The 19,285-nt window shown below is 36.9% G+C and overlaps 1 protein-coding gene across 2 annotated transcripts in view; it reads right to left on the bottom strand.

Annotated features, from left to right (window-relative positions):
* The window catches only part of LOC121855737 (DNA (cytosine-5)-methyltransferase 3A-like), a 57,222-nt gene that overhangs the window by 32,709 nt on the left and 5,228 nt on the right, over window positions 1-19,285 (bottom strand). Inside the window, exons 5-9 of one of the 2 annotated variants that reach the window (XM_042350841.1) lie at window positions 9,746-9,851; window positions 8,931-9,074; window positions 3,873-4,003; window positions 2,522-2,572; window positions 479-543 (exon numbers count right to left, since the gene is read on the bottom strand). In XM_042350841.1, coding sequence (XP_042206775.1) covers window positions 479-543; window positions 2,522-2,572; window positions 3,873-4,003; window positions 8,931-9,074; window positions 9,746-9,851 — 497 coding nt within the window. The remainder of the gene's footprint in view (window positions 1-478; window positions 544-2,521; window positions 2,573-3,872; window positions 4,004-8,930; window positions 9,075-9,745; window positions 9,852-19,285) is intronic. The other variant, XM_042350842.1, reaches the window with a different exon arrangement.

Here is a 19,285-nt window from a genome sequence, read left to right as displayed (position 1 = left end):
TCCTGGGCCTTTTAGCTGAGACATGGGTCGAGCTGCTTACACAACTATCCACAGCACACGCTAGACATGACAGCAAGACAGCGTTTTACTTTTATGTTTCCAGACATTACACAATGAAGCAACTTTCAACACTGGCTGAAGTCAACTTAGAATTTCATTAAAGAATCATAAACCCATCCTACGAAAAGTGGTTTCGTAGAAGAGGGTAGAAGAGAGGTAAGCCTAATTTGTGAAGTTATTAAATTAATTATTTGGTGTAAATAAAAAAAATATCACAATCCCTCATCATCACCACCACCTTTCATTCTTTCAGTGATGAAGAGATGGATTTCCCTCATCAGAAACAAAGTTGCTCTACCAACCACCTTTTCTGGCAGAGCTTATGCTAGTGTGGATAGACATATTTAAATTATACTACTGTATATACTGTACAAAGTCTGTTAACTTAAGAGATCAAATAGAGAACAGTTCACCTTACCTTTTACAGTCTGGTTCATCACATTCAAGAACTTCACCAAGACTCCCACACACTGCACAGTACATCTGTTGCATTATAATATTATATTAATAAAATAAGAATTAAGAAAATACAGTAAAGTATTGCTAATCCTTTGAATATTTGTGCACTGCAACTACCTCAGTATCTCTGGGTTTTCAAGATCTAAAAAATAAAAATCAGTCCTGAAATATTGTTTTCTAGCAAAGCCAATAGCCAAGTGGTTTTATATCACAACCTGTTATATACAGGGGGCCCCCAAGTTCGCGGTTCTCGGTTATTCGCGGATGACACCCTGGACATACCCAAGAATGTCTGTGGGTAGTTTTAAAATTGCCGGGATTTTTGCGGCTGAGACAGGGAGCCATTCGGTCTAGAGACAGTAATTTCCTTTACCCGTATTGTAAATATATGTGTGTAGACACATATTTGGGGGCCCCCTGTACATAAATAAATCAATGAAAACAACTTACACATCAGGGTGCCAGGTTCAAACCGGGGCAACTATGGTTCGTAGTCAGGGAGCTAGTCCACTGGACCACGATGGGCCAATGGACTTGCTGCCTGACTAACAACTGTGGTGGCCCTGGTTTGAACCTGGCACTCAGAGATGTAAATTGTTTACAGCAAAATGGCTCTTGAAATAAAGGTTGCAGACTGAGGAACTAAGATATAATACTTGTCCCCATCTATACAAGCCAGAGTGATTACTAATCCCTTTGAGTGCACCAATCACCCCCCCCCCCATCACATGATTCATTTTTAGTGGGTGGGAGAGAAGCAATTTGGTGCGACACATCTTGTGACAGCTAAGAGGTCTTAATAGAGCCAAGCCTGCTCAAACAATATACTGCATGCCAAAACTATGATCAACCATTTTAAATCCAGGAATAACTTAATGGATACTGTATTTCAATTCCAGCTAATGAAAGACAGATTGAAGGATATTCACTCTGTTGGATTAAGAATTCTACTAGGAATCAGGATTTCAAGACCAATTCTTCATTTCTAGTTATATCCTAATGTCAGGCTGCTCTTGTAATACAAAAGTTTGAGACAAAGAGCAAGGAGGTGCTAAAAAAGCCCATGGGATTAAGGGGTATGCATGGTGCACCCTTGGGAAATTTGACTATGTTTATAGCATCTTTTACTGGAAGGGAGGCTTCAATTCCCACCATTGTATTTGAAACCTTCAGGAGATAATATCCCCCAGTTTCAGGGGCCCTCAGTCACTGGTCAATAAGCCCAACATGCTGTTGTTGGTGTACATTGTCCCCTATCCCCCATAGCCTCCACTGCCTTACAGTGCATGAGCTCCAAGTGGTTGTACACTCAGACAAATTTAATGAATAAACCAGGGTATATGCAGATGCATAATACTGTACACAACAATTTTACTTTTTAATTGATGATAAATACACAATAGTATTTATTAAAGGGTGATAAATACACGATTGTACTGTACTAATTTACTAAGTGTTGAAGACAGACGTTGGGGTAAGCCTATCAGCTGTTAGACCACTGTAAACAAATTATTCATGGTTTTGAGTGTGGGATTCTTTTTCAGGAAAGTTGATTCCTTTAGGATACCCCTGAAGATGTGAATTACACGAAAGCGCTTGGGAACTTCGTGTTTTCTTGTGGTTATCAGCATATACTTGGATCATGCGCACCTATAGTGATTTAATTGCACACACACACACACACATATATATATATATATATATATATATATATATATATATATATATATATATATATATATATATATATATATATATATATATATATATATATATATATATATATATATATATATATATATATATATATATATATATATATATATATATATATATATATATATATATATATATATATATATATATATATATATATATATATATATATATATATATATATATATATATATATATATATATATATATATATATATATATATATTACACGTGAACTGAAAGTTAAATAAGTACAATACAGTAATTCAGGGAATTTTCTACTTACATCATTTGATCCATCCTCTTCACAGGCTAATTTGTTGTCTTCAAATTCTTCCTGTATGAAAGAAAATAATTATATTCACCAGTCTTATAACCATTGGGTTTACTGTACTAGAAAACAGTTAAACTATAAATTGGAATAGTTTCCATTTGACATGAAAATAAAGAATGATGAACCACAAACATTCTTTAAGCAAGTCTTTAACTTTGAAAATGAACAATTAACAAAGGAATAAAAAATGGGAAGTGTTGCTGACCTGAACTGCTCCAAAACCAGTGGATCATATTGCACGTCAATACAGTAAGCTCAAGTTGAAGATCAACTGGCATTTTTTCAACACCAAATAAAAAAGGAGAACAACAGAGTGCATGTCAGCTTAAAATTAGTGAGCAATTTTAGATTGCAAGTCAAGTATTAACAAAATACACAAAATACTTTAAGGTTTTCATCACAAACAGTAATCCACTGCCAAGTGGGCTATAGCTCATATCCTACCTGGAGAGGTAAAAATTAATTTAGCTAATCATAAATATCTCGATACTGTAATATATTTTGTGTGCAAAGAACGCTTTTCTTTGCAGTTTTGAATTCATTTAGGTAATTTGGCCAATATCAACATCAAATGGACAATCAGAGAAACAATTTACAGCATCCAGCTGTGAGAATTTTTTATCTTGTTGCTTCACATTAAAAAATCAAAGCAATCTTTGCTCTCAGTTCCAACACTCTTTTCATTACCACCTTGCATACATGTGTTGGGATTCAAAATCCTCAAGCAGGGTTACAAAGTGCTTGTGGTTTATACTTTTGCTCAAATGAAGATTACCACTTTTGCAACTGTGTCCACCCCACTGGTTAGATTTAAACCACAATTACAGAGGACCTCTTGGTAAATGATGCAATGTAAGAAAACAACTTTCTGTTCAGCATTTGCTTTTAACAACTTGGTCTAATACTTTTCAGCAACCCAACATATTAATAAACCCTAAACATCATTGATAATTCATAAAAAGTAACATAAATATAGCACAAAAGGTAGTTCTACAATACATAAACAGCTCCTTCCTTCTCATAATTTTGTGTGGGTTATACCAATACACTAACATGGAGACAGGTAGGTGCAGGGCTGGCTGTGTCCACGCTATGTAAACAATGACCAGGAAGCTAATACTGTAAGTACCAATTGCATTTAATATATTAACCAACTGCCCATCAGTTGCAACCTGTAGGCTTGATGAGTAAATTCATGTCTCCTTGGACTGATTATATCTTCAGAATCTTTAAACCTCAACTGTAAAAATAATACCCAAGTCTATAGTACACATACAAAAATAGGAGTGCAGTATATACTTACTTTACAAACTCCACAAGTGCCTCCTTTAATATAAGGATGTGGGGATACTACTTCACAATCAGTTTGGTCACATGATATACACAGTGTCTCTATGTCATATTTCCCATCACGGGCTGCCTTTAAGAGGAGATCTGAAAATAAGCGTTTATACACATGAATTTTATTACTGTACTGGAAAAAATAAATAAATAAAAAATGATGAAGACAGTATATTAGGACATTTTACATCACTTATTATTATTATTATGGTTGTTAATGCAAAATGATTGATACATGGGGGATAACGAGAAATAATATCCTAAAAAGGGGATAATAAGGGTCAGTATCCCAAACAAGGGATAACAAGGGTTAATATCCTAAATGAGGGATAAAAATTAATATCCTAAACAAGGGATAATAAGGGTTAACATCCTAAACGAGGGATAACGAGGAATAATATCCTATATGAGGGTTAATGAGGAATAATATCCGTGGAGATGGCACACATTTGTGTAGCAGTCTCTGACTCGCCACCCAGTAGCACTCAAGAGCAGAGGCTGAGCAGTGTGCTATATTTTTGCAAAACACATAATTTTCTTCATATATTTTTTTTTACTGTTACATGCACACACAATTGTCCATACAGAATGTACAAAATAAAATAAAAGAAATGATTAACGTAAGGTTATAAAATAATTTCTTATGACTGCAGGAGTTAGTGTCCGATCGTGCGAGGGGAAGGAGGGAGCAGGAGGGAGCAGGAGGGGGGTGCAGTGTCGGGGATCTCAGCCTCTACTTACAAGGACAAGCTGTGAACTGTGTTATTGTTCTATTTCAATTCGTATTTTCAGGTAGATACAAAAAGTAATTTTCTTCAATTCTTTTTTACTGTTACATGCACACACAAAAGCTGATACATAATGGAGAAAAAAAAAAAAAAAAAAAATATATATATATATATATATATATATACTGTATACATAAATAAATAATTATCATATGATCAAACACACAAAGGGAATAAACATTTCTTACATGCACTGGAGTTAGCCCTCAAAGCGGGGATGGGGGAAGCGAGAAGGGGAAGGGGGTGAGGCATGGGGATCTGTTCTCTGTCTTGTGTAAACAATTGACAAATGGCAATTCAGTATTTTTTCTTGTATTTTATTTATAATTTTTTTTTTATTCTACACACTTACTATGATTATGAAGTGCTTTTCTCTGTTTTTGTGACAAGTGCTTTTGCCATTTTTGTGACTGAAGTGAGCAGTGTACCTTTGAAAATGTCTAGCAAGCTGTTGTTGAAGGCTCCTGCGCCTGGGAAGGCAAAAGTGTTCATGAAAACTGTGGAAAACCGTGTCTCTGGAGGTGAACCTTGACATTGTGAAGCGACCAGGCTTGTTCTTAATGTAGCGAGTGTTGTGTAATTGTTTTCCATTTATTTTATTAGTGTAGGTTTTTTTTCGGTGATACATACGTGTGTTGGCTTGGCTTGGCTGGGAACGTATCCCATTGAACCCCATGTTATAATGAACTCGGGGTTTTCAGGAACATAACCCCATCGTAAATTGGGGGATACCTGCAATTTAAGGCTGCATACATACTGAGATACATTGTTGCACAACATTGTCTCTGGACTGTTTCGCAGCTGTCTCAGAAAAATCCAAATTTGTTGTGCGACTGTCTCACAACAGTCCAGAAACACGATTTTGGATGTTTCTTGTTTCCCATCCCATATGGGAAACATGATACAAAGTTGCTCAATCTGGACAATTTTTTTCGAAAACCAACGAATATTACTATAGGTAGGTGTATGTAATTGATATGTGCATGGCACAATAAAGGATTTTCCCAGTTTATTTTTTATGCAATTTCATTTAGTATTATTTTCCCCCTTTACAATACGTCAAATATTTGTAATAGCCCTTGTCTTATAGGCAGAAGTATTATATAAATGGGTTAATTACATTTGATTTGTATACTCTATCACCCTCTGTAACTTTCCACTAGCTATGAGGTAGCATGTTCAGAGCACGTGTTAAGGTGTGCCCACGGAAAGTCGCGTCATTTAGTGCTGAGCAAAGGCATTAAGTAGCCGGCTCTCTGGCCACCTAATGCGGGCAGTAGTTTGATATCCTTGATTAGAGGAAGACGTTATTGAGAGCCATTGTGAATGATTCCGTCTTCCCTCAAGGGAGGACGTCGGATATATTTCCGTTCTCCCTCGATGGGTCCCTACTCATTATCACTCACCGCTCATCGACAGGACTTACTTAGCAGAGCTATTATAACATAGCCTCCATCCTCATCTTAACACCCATAGCAAGTACAGTGATTAAGTTACGGTGATATACGCTTGGAACTGTATCTGAGATAGTTCCTCAATAAATAGATAACAGACAATTGGGTTTGGCTACTAAAACCCTATATAATATACATGTTCCAGCCTCATTAACCCAGATGGAATCAACGGTTAAAGGGCCAGAACATATTTTAATAAATTTACATTTACAAATTCCTTCTGGGCATCAAGGAGTGCATCACACACTTCCGGAACGATGGCAGATATTGACTGTTTTGACATTTTGAAGGTACACATCAGGCTTGTAAATGAGTCCCCACTGGCAAGATACCTTAAGATACTGCCAGGAGTATTTTGGCAGGGATTGAGACTCGATGGTTTGTATTTTGCTCTGTGATTTAGGGACCAACCCTTTTCAGTAATATTCAAAATCTGAAGCTGCTGTTCTTAAAAAGTTTCTAAATCCAGCTGCATCTTCTAGTTTCAAGTCTGTCATTAGTTTTTCTCCATATGTTGTTCCTTCATCCACCATCGTCTAGGTCTTTCCCTTACTCTCCGCCTTCTTTCTTCTAAGGAAATAACACAGGCACCCGCAGCAGTGGCCACTTCTGTATCCACCGACATGACGACGTCGACTGCTCTAACCGCCAATTCATCACTCTAGCTTGGTCTGGACGTGCAACAATGTTTCTGGACTGTTTCGTGACTGTTGCAAAACAATCGCAATACAGTCCAGCAACAAAGTTTACCCACTGTTTCTGGACTGTTTCGCAACAGTCGCTAAACAGTCCAGAAACAATGTTGCCGTGTCTCCCAAGTATTTCAGGACTGTCTCACGACTGTTTCTCGATTGTCTCGCAACAGTCCAGAAAAAGTGTTGCACGACTGCTTCTAGACCATGGATCTTGGTGTGTATGAGGCTCAACACATCAAGTATTGAAGGAAGTCTACGGGTAATCAATAAAAAAATGTACCGTCCTCATATCTAAAGTTTGGAGATCACAGGCCTTCACTCTAAATGTGTTTGGACTGTTTTTACCAATCCTCCAAGATTTTGCATCTCTCTGGGAGACACAAATTTTTTATTTCGTTCTTCCATCCCAGCCTCTGCTTTCCCCTGGTCCTCCTACTGTCAATTTTGCCCATTAATATTTCTGTTATGATCCCCTCATCCCTATTATATGACCAAAGTATCATGTCAGTGTAACTTGTTTTTAAGTCACCTATAACACCAAATTTCAAAGACCTCCCTCTTTCTGATGTCTGCTGAGTGTCCATGATCCTGACCCATACAACAGCCTCGACCATATATAGCCTTTCAGCAGCCTTTTTCTCAAACTGAAGTCAATGTCCCTTTTTATTACATCTTATAGATTATTAAATCCTGTTTTTGATGATTTCTTTCTCACATCCACCATCAAAGCTAATGTTACCTCTCATATACCCTATTTGCTAGCCCTTAAAACAAACACACAGGTTGCGTCCTATATGTAATTACCGAATATTGTTGGGAGAGGGATGGTTATTTTTTACATTTAGATATGCCTTGGGTCACTTGCAGTTCCCCAATGAATAAAAATACAGAGTATTTCAGAAACACACTTCTTAATTTTGGGGGTGCACTCCTGAGACATAAATAAGACTCCATGACTTGTGTCAACATCCCATCATTACGAAATTACAGTATACCACAAAATTGAGTAGGGAAGGACTGCAACAAGTCTATGGATATAAAACATGAAATTATCAAGTGCTACTTAAAGATAATGCTAACAGTCGAGTAGGTCTGTTGACAATTCACATACTGTACAGTGACACGTACATCTCATCTGGCACAATTCGCAATCAATCTTTGAGCTGGGATTATTGGTGACCACCTTATTGGCCTACGTTGCTACCCCAGCTACTGACAAGTGAAATATACACATATTTTCTTGAGAACACTTTGCCGGTGATGTTTGAGGATGTGCCCATCAGGATACGTCAACAACTGTGGTACATGAGTGATGGTGCCCCAGCTAATTTTCCTTGATAAACAATAGAATTCCTAAATGCTGGGTATCCTGGCATGTGGATAGAGCATGGAGACCCCTGTCCCATGGCCACATCGATCGCCTGACCTGGGTAGCCGAATATGTCCTGTTAATGCCCATACCATTTTTGAGGTCTAGGGCAGTAGAGCATTCCCATTTGATCTTGCAATTGTATCTCCCCTCAAAACAACTATCAACCGTATAAAAGGTAGGCTGGTTGCACAGGTTTCCATCAAGTGACAGAATGTCGAAATGAGAGCCATCTAACTAGCCAGTACACACATCATGCAAGCAATAGACCATCATCTTCATTTACAGCAATGTGAGCAGAATCAGTTCTTCATCTGCACCTTTTATGGTAAATGTTTCTATAGTAAATTCAAAGACACTTTATACAGTTGCATCATGCAAAGTCATCACTTATGATAATTAGCATTAATTTGAGGGTCATAATTTTTTTTGATAGACAGAAAAGAAACCATGACCACTTCTTTGGAGAAAAAATTATTTCAAGCATTCCAGTTCATCAAGCAAAACAGACATGAGCAAATAATTTCTTGGAGCTTATCTACCAAAGCTATTGAAGCAACACTGGCCCCAACCTTTAAAAGGCAAGATGACCAAGAATTAAGGAAGAAACTTTAACAAGCCACAAACTCCATAATAGATACTGTGGTTGCTGCCTAAATGATGAAAATGGGTAGACGGACAACATACCCATGAAACTTCCCATATAATACACACCTTTAGGTTTCGAGTTCTGCCTCTCATTAGCATTTGATGAATCCACACTGTCAGATTGTGATGATGAGGAGGAAGAGGCTGTCCTCAGCAGTGTCTTCTTTATTCGACATAAACAACGTTCAACCTTGGGAGACAGATGTATATCTGTAAGATAATGAATATTACCAATTAGACACCAAAATTTGCTTACTGATATGTAACAAAATAATTATGTAAAATATACATCCTGTGTCAAAAACAATTTTGTGTGTAGGATAAATGAATTCAGATAATAATCCAATAATGATGTGTAAAACTTCCCCTCACATAAAGAGACTGTGTGTAAGCCACCTGTTAGGGTCTAATATGGGGTCACATGGACAGGAATTTTTCTATCCCATAATCTGACCAGGACTGACAAGCAAAACCATATGGTAGACCTTGAGAATAAGCATGGACCTGTACAATGGTGGGCTGCCATGCTAACCTCTTGGCTATCAAGATTATGAAAACCTGAAAATTTTATTTACAGAAAACCCAATTCAAGTTAGGTCTGGTAGGTATATTGCAACTACATTCTGTAATTCAATGTCAAAATTCTAAAGCTTTTTCAAAATTCAATATACTTTACTCGTAGAAAATAAAAAGTTAATGGTATACATTACATTTAACTGTATAAAAAAATTTATTGTCATCAAATGCAGTTTCATAACTTCTGGGGAGAAAAAAGAAGTTTAATTATGTGAACTGCTCTTCAAGTTCATGCAATGAATACAATCTATAGCAATTACATTGTAATGTCTACAAGAATAAAGGGAGATTTTGGACACACTCACCTGTATTTTGTTCAAAATTCACTGCACTGGGGAAGTCATTTACAGCCCAATTCACCAATGAAAATTTTGAGTCTAAAACTTCCAATTTACACTGTTGTCGAAATTCCTGAGAAAAATATCAATATACTGTATCAGACCAGACTTGAACAATAGTGGTGCTGGTTCAGTACATTCTGGAGCAAGTACATGGCCAGTGCTTGCCAACTGTGTGCAACTGGGACGTGACTGACTGTCCAAGCGGCCAACAGGCTATTCAATAGCGAAGACCACAAAGTACAATAGAGTCTTGATAATTCACGAAATACAAATTCGCATTCTGAAATTTGTAGGTACAGTACCTCTATTACTACCTCTTATTTAAATTCTGCGTTTAAATATTCACAAATCGCGGCCAAGTGCCGAAGTCTTTGTTTACATATAAAACCATAAGTTGTGGAAATCTCCTTTCATTGCTCTAAATTGCCATGGAAACAAGGAAAATATAATAGAAATATTACTACACTGCCCCAATGTGACTTAGAAATAAAAAAAAACATTCTATATTAAACTATAAAAATAAAAGTAGTAAGTGAAATGTTTCTGCAAAGCAGGGCGGTTGGGTGATGGCCTGACCTCCCCCCCCCTCCCATTCCTGAGCCGAGAGCACACCCTCCATATCAACCTCATTAATACATTATGCAATTTCACAATACAGTACAGGGTAATTCCCATACTATTTAAGGTTCATTTGCTACCTGGTTAATAAAATAATAAATTTTCACATTATTGTATTATACAGTATATTAAAAAAAACATGAGTTATTGAGTGGTATTAAATTTTGGTTCTTTGTTGACAGTGTGGTCACAGCCAGTTTGGTGCATGACTGTCTCAATGTTGGTATATTAGGAAAAGAGCTGTTTATGTAAAATATTATATTCTTTAGAATATGTATTACTGTATTTTTTGTATCATGTATGATATTTTGGGTTAATTAAAGGAGTTTTAGAACAGTTGTGGTTATTTCTTGGCCTCTGGAAGCAAACTAAATATAATCTATTTAATTAAATTAAACTATAATTTGCAATTTAATAATACAGCGATATCCCCGTTAGCCGGAACATTTGGTGCAGAGCACTTCCGGGGATGAGAGATTTCCAGCTAACCAATATTTTCAGGTTACTGGGAGAAGTTTCCGAGTGTCTAAACTAGATATCTTGCACACGTACACACACACACACACACACACACACTAGCCCACTTCCTCAGAATGTTTCTGGGTGCTGGGATGTTTTCCTCAAGTCTAAACTACCAGAGTCCATAAATGCAGTTCTAGTTAAGTTAGAGACTCCATTTCTTTACTATAATAATCCAGAATAGTTTATATAAAAGTTTGGTAAAATAAATATATATGAAAATTAAAAATTTATACGATATGGGTGTGAATGAAACTGTGTGTTACAGCAAAGACTGGTATTTTCCACTCCCATGGAGCTGTGGGGGATTAGTGGGTCTCTTGTACCTGACAGGTGGAGGGGGATTAGTGGTCTCATATTACTGACCTTCTGATGGAATGTCAGGTCACACTTTCTTGGGTGGGGGATTAGTGGGTCTCATGACCTGAAGATGTTTTGAATAAACACGAAACCTAAAGTATTTTTAGGAGTGAAAAAGCAGAAATGTGTGGGTAATTCGAGAGTTGGAGTGGAAATGAGTGTTGCTAAGCACTCCTCAACAGCTGATATCTAACTCGCAGTCACACACACACACAAATTTGTCACACAATAAGAGCCTCACTCCATATGTCTGCTGTCTTAATTCCCTCGTTAGGGGTATGTGAGTGGTGTTGGAGTGTGTGGGTGTGATGTTGGGGTGTGTGTGGGGAGGGTGTGTTTGTGGCTGGTTGTTGCAATGTGTGTGTGATCATACTAATTGGTGTCACGATGTGTAATGTTTGGTCGCACGGTCACTCCCCCCCCCCTCCTCACTCAAGTGTGGCTATTTGTGATAGGGAGATGAATTTGATACCATCCTTAATAAATTATCTACGAAACATTTCCAATAAGATATCTTTAAACAAAATATTTCTATATGATATAGTGATGGGAATCCCATTCTTTTATATACCCTGTATATATATAAAAAAAAAGTAAGAAATGTTGATACCGTAGTCAGTAAAATCGGTTCTAATTTCGTTACACACTATTTTGTTTGTTTTTTTAATAAAAACAATCCTGAATACTTTATCTAAAAGTTTGTTTAAATAAATAAATAAATTAAAAAAAGCTCAATCTGATACGGGCATGAACAGAACTGTTTCTTTTATCTTCACCACTGATCGGCTCGTTAGTCGCTTGGGCAATCGTCACGTCTCTGTTACACACTTTACTCAATTGACTGTAATACATAACTAATCATGTCTTAACACTTGCGATGAAGATTGGGTGGGAGATTATTGGGTCACGTTACTAACCTGACCCAGTGTTGGGTGGGGGATTAGTGGGTCTTATGACCTGAATGTCTTGAATGACAATATTTTTTACCTATGAGGTATATTCATATTACTATACTGTATTGTATATGAAGGTTACATATATTAATAAACACAGACTATTACAGTACAGTGGTCCCTCGGTTAACGAAAGGTTCGATTAACGAAATTTCAGTTAACGAATTAGCTCCCATAAGGATTTTCAGTTCGATTAACAAAATCCTTTCGACAAACACGTTTTGTTGTGCGCATCAGCTTATCAGCCAGTCCACCACTACACGATCTTTCACAGAAGAAAAAACTTACCTCCAAACTTGAACCCCCTGTACCTTGGTAACATAGTCCTCAAACGCGAACAAAATACTAAATTCCTCGGAGTTATTGTTGATGAGAAACTTAACTGGAGAAACCACATACAGTGGTAGCGGAAAGTTTGGGCGCAAAATTACAGGAGCCCAAACTTTCCGCTATTATCAAAACATACGATAAATACCAATTTCCGCTCAAACTTTTCGCTATATTTCAATGCTAGGGTTTGTACCGCTATTTAGGCGAGACAATACGCACTACTTGGCAACTCTGATTAGTCGCTTCAGTGAGCACATGGGTGCAGTGTGTAAACTTCTCTCACGCGGACTAGTCGTTTTTTTGCGTTTTGTTCTGTGTTTTTGCCTCAATATCTCTGTAATGGGAAGTGGTACAGAGCTGGGAAGAGACACAATTGTTGCTATTATAACCCTCTATAAGGAGGGTTATAAGTGTAAAGATATAGCCACTCGTGTGGGAATAGGAGTGCGCCAAGTTCAAAAGTGGATCAAGAAATTTAGAGACGGCGGAGGTGAGGATATTCCTACCCCCAAGCCTCGCTCTGGTAGGCCAAGGAAAATACAAAATCGTACTTCCAAGGTTATAAAGAGGCAGTTGGATAAAAATCCAACACTCACAGCTCGAAAACTGAAGGAAAATAACCCTGCACTGGTCCAGGACGTGTCTGTAAGATGTATTTCTGATCATTTACTCAAAGATTTACAATATCGCAGTTGTTGTGCTAAAGTTCTTCCCCTCTTAAGTGCAAAAAATGTACGGGATCGCATTGCTTTTAGCAAGAAATATAAGGATTGGACCCTAGAAGACTGGGAACAAGTCTTGTGGAGTGATGAGTCAATGTTTGTGGTGTCATCTGGCTGCAGGTCCAAGCGTGTCAGGCGTCCCAAAGGATCGGACCCAAATGACCCCCGCTACACAGCTAAAGTTGTAAAGCATGCTCCAAGTGTTATGGTGTGGGGATGCTTTGCATTTGGTGGAGTTGGCAATTTAGTATTTTTTGAAAAAAATGAGTGTAAATCAGCACAGTTATTTCGAGTTATTGTGTGATAACCTGCCTGAAAGCTTTGAAAAGTGTAACGCTAGCTGGTTTATGCAAGATGGAGCTCCTGCTCACACAGCTCGATCTATTATCCAGTGGTTAGAGGACTGTGGTGTAGATTACTTCAAAAAGTGGCCTGGGAATTCACCAGACCTAAATCCCATAGAGCACGTGTGGCATATCATTAAAAAAGAGCTTCAGGATCGTGACGCTTCGACAGTAGCGAAGCTAAAAATAGAAATACAGGATATTTGGGATAATATCATTCCCCAACACGTAGAAAAACTGGCAAGATGCATCCCACAACGTTTGGAGAAGGTCATCAAGCTTAGAGGAAAATCGCTTGGCAAATAAGGTACGTCATGAGCCCTTTAAATATCTATTTAAATGTCACAATTGTTTACATTCGTCTTGCGCCCAAACTTTCTGCTACCACTGTACAAGCAATTCACAGTAAAATCAATAAACAGTGCGGTATCATGTATCACACTCGACAGTCACTCACTCTCACAGCAATCAAAGAAATCTATCATGATCTTGTTTACCAACACCTGATACACTGTCACACACTATGGGGGGCCTCTGGCTCTTCAAAAACACAATCTCTGGTTACTGCACAAAAGAGAGTTGTATGGACAAAAACCTACTTGAAAAAAACAGATAACACAAACGAAAAATTTGCTATATTGAAATTTTTAAAATTCGAAGATATTAACACTTACTGCTGTGCCCTCTTTGTTTACAAATCTATCAATCACTTGCTTGGCAATAATTACTTCCAGTTCCGGAATAATAAGAGATACAACTTAAGGCACCCAGAGCTACTAAGACCACCCCCATGCGCTCCTCTCAGTCCCAGACCTCCATAAAATATCATGGTGTGAAGGTATGGAACAACTTACCCCCACCCATCCGAGCAAAGACTATGCTCCCTTCATTTAAATCATCTCTAAAAAAATATCTATTGTCGAAGTATTAATATTTCTTGTAACACTTAATATAGTTACAGTATGTACCTGCTTTTATTGTACCACCAAATCCGTTTTATCGGAAATTATCATGTAAATAAATAAGTAATTACCATTGCAATAAACATAATTGCCAACTAGACATAATCCTGAAAGCTCTGTCCTCTTGTACTGCTCCCCCATTATACTTATGTTTTTAAATTCCACTCTAATTTATATGTATATGTATATGTGTATGTATGTGTGTGTGTGTGTGTGTGTATATATATATATATATATATATATATATATATATATATATATATATATATATATATATATATATATATATATATATATATATATATATATATATATATATATATATATATATATATATATATATGTATATATGTATATGTATGTGTATATGTATGTATAAATAAATAAATAAAAATAATAAAAATAAATAAATAAATAAAAAATAAAAATAATTAATAAAATAAATAAATATTGAAGTGATAACCGTGGTAACATTATGAGATGTACTTATTACTACCATGCTATTGTACTATTCCAGATGATACTAAATGTTACATAATACTTCCTTGAGATAAATGTATAGTATATATCAGGTGCCTCAAAGAGAGCTCAGGTTCTCAACTGGCTCAGCCATGTTAATATTGTTATTTCTATCCACTCTGTATCTGTATTTTTCTGGCTAAATAAAATGTTTCAATTCAATTCAATTCAAAAGTTCTATGTTTACATTCGTTTCCAGTGGAGTAAATGTCAAGAAAGTTGGTCTCTTGAATATTTCTGCATTTTTTATATTAAAATTATTGGTCATTCTGAAACTTAGTTAACATAGTGATAATATATACAGTACAGGGAACAGTTTTTGTGTGCCCTTCAGCTGATTGAATCACCCAACAACACTTCTCAGTTTAACTTTGTTTACAGTGGAGTGAACATCCATTTTGTTGGTCTCTTGAATATTTTGCATTTTTACATTAAAATTATTGGTCATTCTGAAATTTAGTTAACATATTGATAATATACGGTGCAGAAATTATTATGAAACACGAAGAAGGCGTTAGAACCAATGCACTATGTAATGAATATGGCATGTCATCATCGACTGCCTCTACAATCAGATGTTTGATATGTAAACAAGGCTGCCGGGAATACGACATACACACCTCAAAGTAAGTTAAACTACAGTATGCTGTTGTTTTTTATTTATTATTGTACAGTATACTGTACAGTACAGTACTGTACTTAGTTTATATTTAATGTTTTGTTAATTCTATTACCGGTATACAGTACTTTGTATGTATACTTTTTCTGTGAGTTGGAACCAATTACCCAATATCCCCTTGAAATAATATTCAGTTAATGAAATTTTCGGTTAACGAACGACTCTGTGGAATGAATTGTGTTCGTTAACAGAGGGACCACTGTAATGTATCTGCACTAATTAATGAAAAACAAATAAACAATAGTGTATCATGAATGAGTCAGTACAGTAGGCAAACAGGAGACGACCCTTGTGGGAGGGAGGTGGCGTGTGTCACTTTTACCCCCCCCCCCACGGAGGATAGATTAATGCTTATAAAATGTCACTGACTTGACTTACGAGAATATAACTTGTATTGCTGAAATTCTTGTAAGATAGCAATTATTTTGAGTATAAACATCACTTATTTTGCACCACACACACAACTCCACATATACTGTACACACAACCATACACACATACTCCACACACACATACTTCACACAACCACACACACACATGGGAATTGGTCGGGGTTTTTTTTGGGTGGTGGGGGCAGATACTTTTACCCCCCCCATAGACCCTTCTCCATCTGGCTGGGAGGAGGAGGTGGGGTGTCAACAGCCAGAAGGGGAAATTAATGCTCACTCAAGGATTATGAAAGGTTTTATATTTTTCGTTTATAAAATATCACTGACTTGACTTAGGAGAATATAACGTGCAGTGCTGAAATTCTTGTAAGATGGCAATTAATTTGAGTGTAAACATCCCTTATTTTGCACCATACATAATAATTTAGTAATTAACTTAGTACATTTGAGTACAGGTTGTGATGATTTATGTGGTTGCAGTTTCAAAGCTTTGTGACATTACTTATGTATAATGAGTCTCCATATGCCCTGGTTTATTCATTGATCAGTTGTCTAAGTGCAGAAGTAGCCCTATCGAGCCATCATGTATCAATTAATTTTTAAATAGAAATTATAATGTAAAATGTTATAAGACAATGGTTTCCTAGTGCTGTTAATGTGTGTGCTGTGATAAGTGTCTTGGCATGTCACCACACCACCTGACTCCTGAACAAACTCCTCATTAACTTCTTCAAATCCTACAATGTGCTTGGCAAGCTCAAAACACACACCAGAATTAAGACAACAAGCAACCAATGAGGGTCTTGTTGTGTGATTGCATGGAGGCGAATTAAAAGATCAGCTGGTGAGGAGCTTATCGCTTGGCAACACTGGTGCATGTTACCAATCCATCTCTCTAATCACCCACACCTTTCTGCTTTCTCACTCCATATTTTAAAATGTTATGTAATGCAATGCAATGTTGAAGGGATACAACTTTGCTCATTTATATTATACTTACCACAATCTCCCTAAAAATACTTTAGGGTTTGTGTTTATTCAAGACATCATCAGGTCATGAGACCCACTAATCCCCCACCCAAGAAAGGGTGACCTGATATTCCATCAGAATGTCACTAATATGTGACCACTAACCCCCCACCCTATCTCCACCTGACATTGAGTCAGGTCAGGTCCCCAAAAAAAAAAATATTTGAAATTTCATCTTTATTCAAGACATTTTCTCGATTTTCAACCTCAAAAAATTTGTTCTCAAAGCCGGAAATTTTTTAAAAATTCCGGCTTTGGGAATGATTTTCCGAGTAAATTTCAATTCCGGTTATCGGAGATTTCCGGGTTTGAAGGATTCCGGCTAACGGAGACATTACTGTACATGTCTTTTGGTAACTAACCAGTGAATTATCAAGACTCCACTGTATAAAGTTAACCTGAAAGATTGAGCCTTAAATCCCATTTTACATGTTAACCTAAACCACATGACTCTGTTGACTAAGAAAGGTACAGTACAAGATTAAGTAAACTACAAATAAACCAGATTTATAATATTTGTGTTAAAGATTTCTGAAAATAACATATTAATGAAATGTAGGGGAACTCCTTTGTGCATATGTGGGGGTAATTGCCATAACTTCAATAAAATTTCACAATGTACAGTATTAACATTACACTTACAACATAAAAAGTTACACCAAAAAACTACAATGGCACAATGTATCCAAGCACTAAACACTACAATGTATAAAACTAACAATGGTCCTGCAATAAGCAACCACCTGTTTCCCTATCCCTCCCCATACACCACCAACACTACCCTTCCAATGTCGTGCACTGACAAAATCAATCAACCAACCATGTTAAATCTACACAAATCATCAACATCTTGTAGTCATTTTCCATGTCTACATGGGTTAACCTTGATTACCTGATGGCAGCTCTCCATGCTGTGTAGTCTCTTGCATCTTTTATCGTCAGGTTTTGAACTCGGATGTCATTTCTTACAACCTCTCCCCATGTTATTATTCTAGGACTACCCCCAACTCTCCTCTCCACATTTATAAGTGCACCTCTTGACTCAGTTGGTCTCCATTCTCTCCATATACCTAAACCAACTCAGCCTACATCTGAGCAAACCTTCACAAATATTTTTAATACCCAGTTACCCTCTTAGCTCTGAACAAAGTTTCCTATCTTTCAGCGTCATATTGCACATCCACCTCAACATTCTCCTTTCAGCTCACTCAAGTCTGCATATGTCGTCATCTTAACCACCTATACTTCACCTGCCCTACATCACACTTCTCATGCCAGTTGCATACCCTCCAGCCACAGCTAGCTTCTGCACACACTGCAGCACTTGATCACGTCACCCAGGTAGCAGAACAAACTGATAACAATGCAGGGATACATCCTCAAGGTAGAATTTCTCTAGCCTTACTGAAGGGTACATTATTACCTGTGCATGTTAATCAATATATTGCCTTGTAGAACATCTGCAAACTGCCATTTACATCACTGAAGCCACCTTCCATGTTCACTGCACATTATTAAGTTGCTGCTGACACCTTTCTTATAGACAGCACACAGTCATTTTAACAATGAACAGACTTAAATGAGGTATTAAACTACTTGACTGGGCACTACCCAAACAAATATAGGGGGTCCCTGGGTTACGAACGGGTTCCGTTCCAGAAGATTTTCTTATGTCGGATTTGTATGTAAGTCAGGGAACACATGCTATGTGCATACCGTACTTACAGAACAATGTTTAAAATCCCACTATATCATATCCTAAGTCCTTATATACATCTTAAATCACTTAATTTAAGAAAAAATAAGTAAAAATAGAATGACAAACTACAGTAAATGAAAGTAAAAAATAAGTCATCAGGTAAATAAAATATACAGTACAGTGACCCCTCGTTTAACGAACTCAATCCGTTCCAGAAGGTCGTTCGTTAACCGAGAAGGTCGTTAACCGAAACCATTGTTTCAATGGGTTTTGGGTAATTGGTTCCAGCTCACCGAAAATTTCCTAAATTCAACAAAAATAGTAGAAAAGTTCACTTACTTTGAGGTGTGTATGTAGAAGGCTCCTGGATAATGATGATGA

The sequence above is a fragment of the Homarus americanus genome, unplaced genomic scaffold, assembly GCF_018991925.1.
Source record: "Homarus americanus isolate GMGI-L3 unplaced genomic scaffold, GMGI_Hamer_2.0 scaffold15894, whole genome shotgun sequence".
NCBI lineage: Eukaryota > Metazoa > Arthropoda > Malacostraca > Decapoda > Nephropidae > Homarus > Homarus americanus.
The sequence above is the reverse complement of the archived record's forward strand: the minus strand, read 5'-3'. Positions and strand labels throughout refer to the sequence as shown.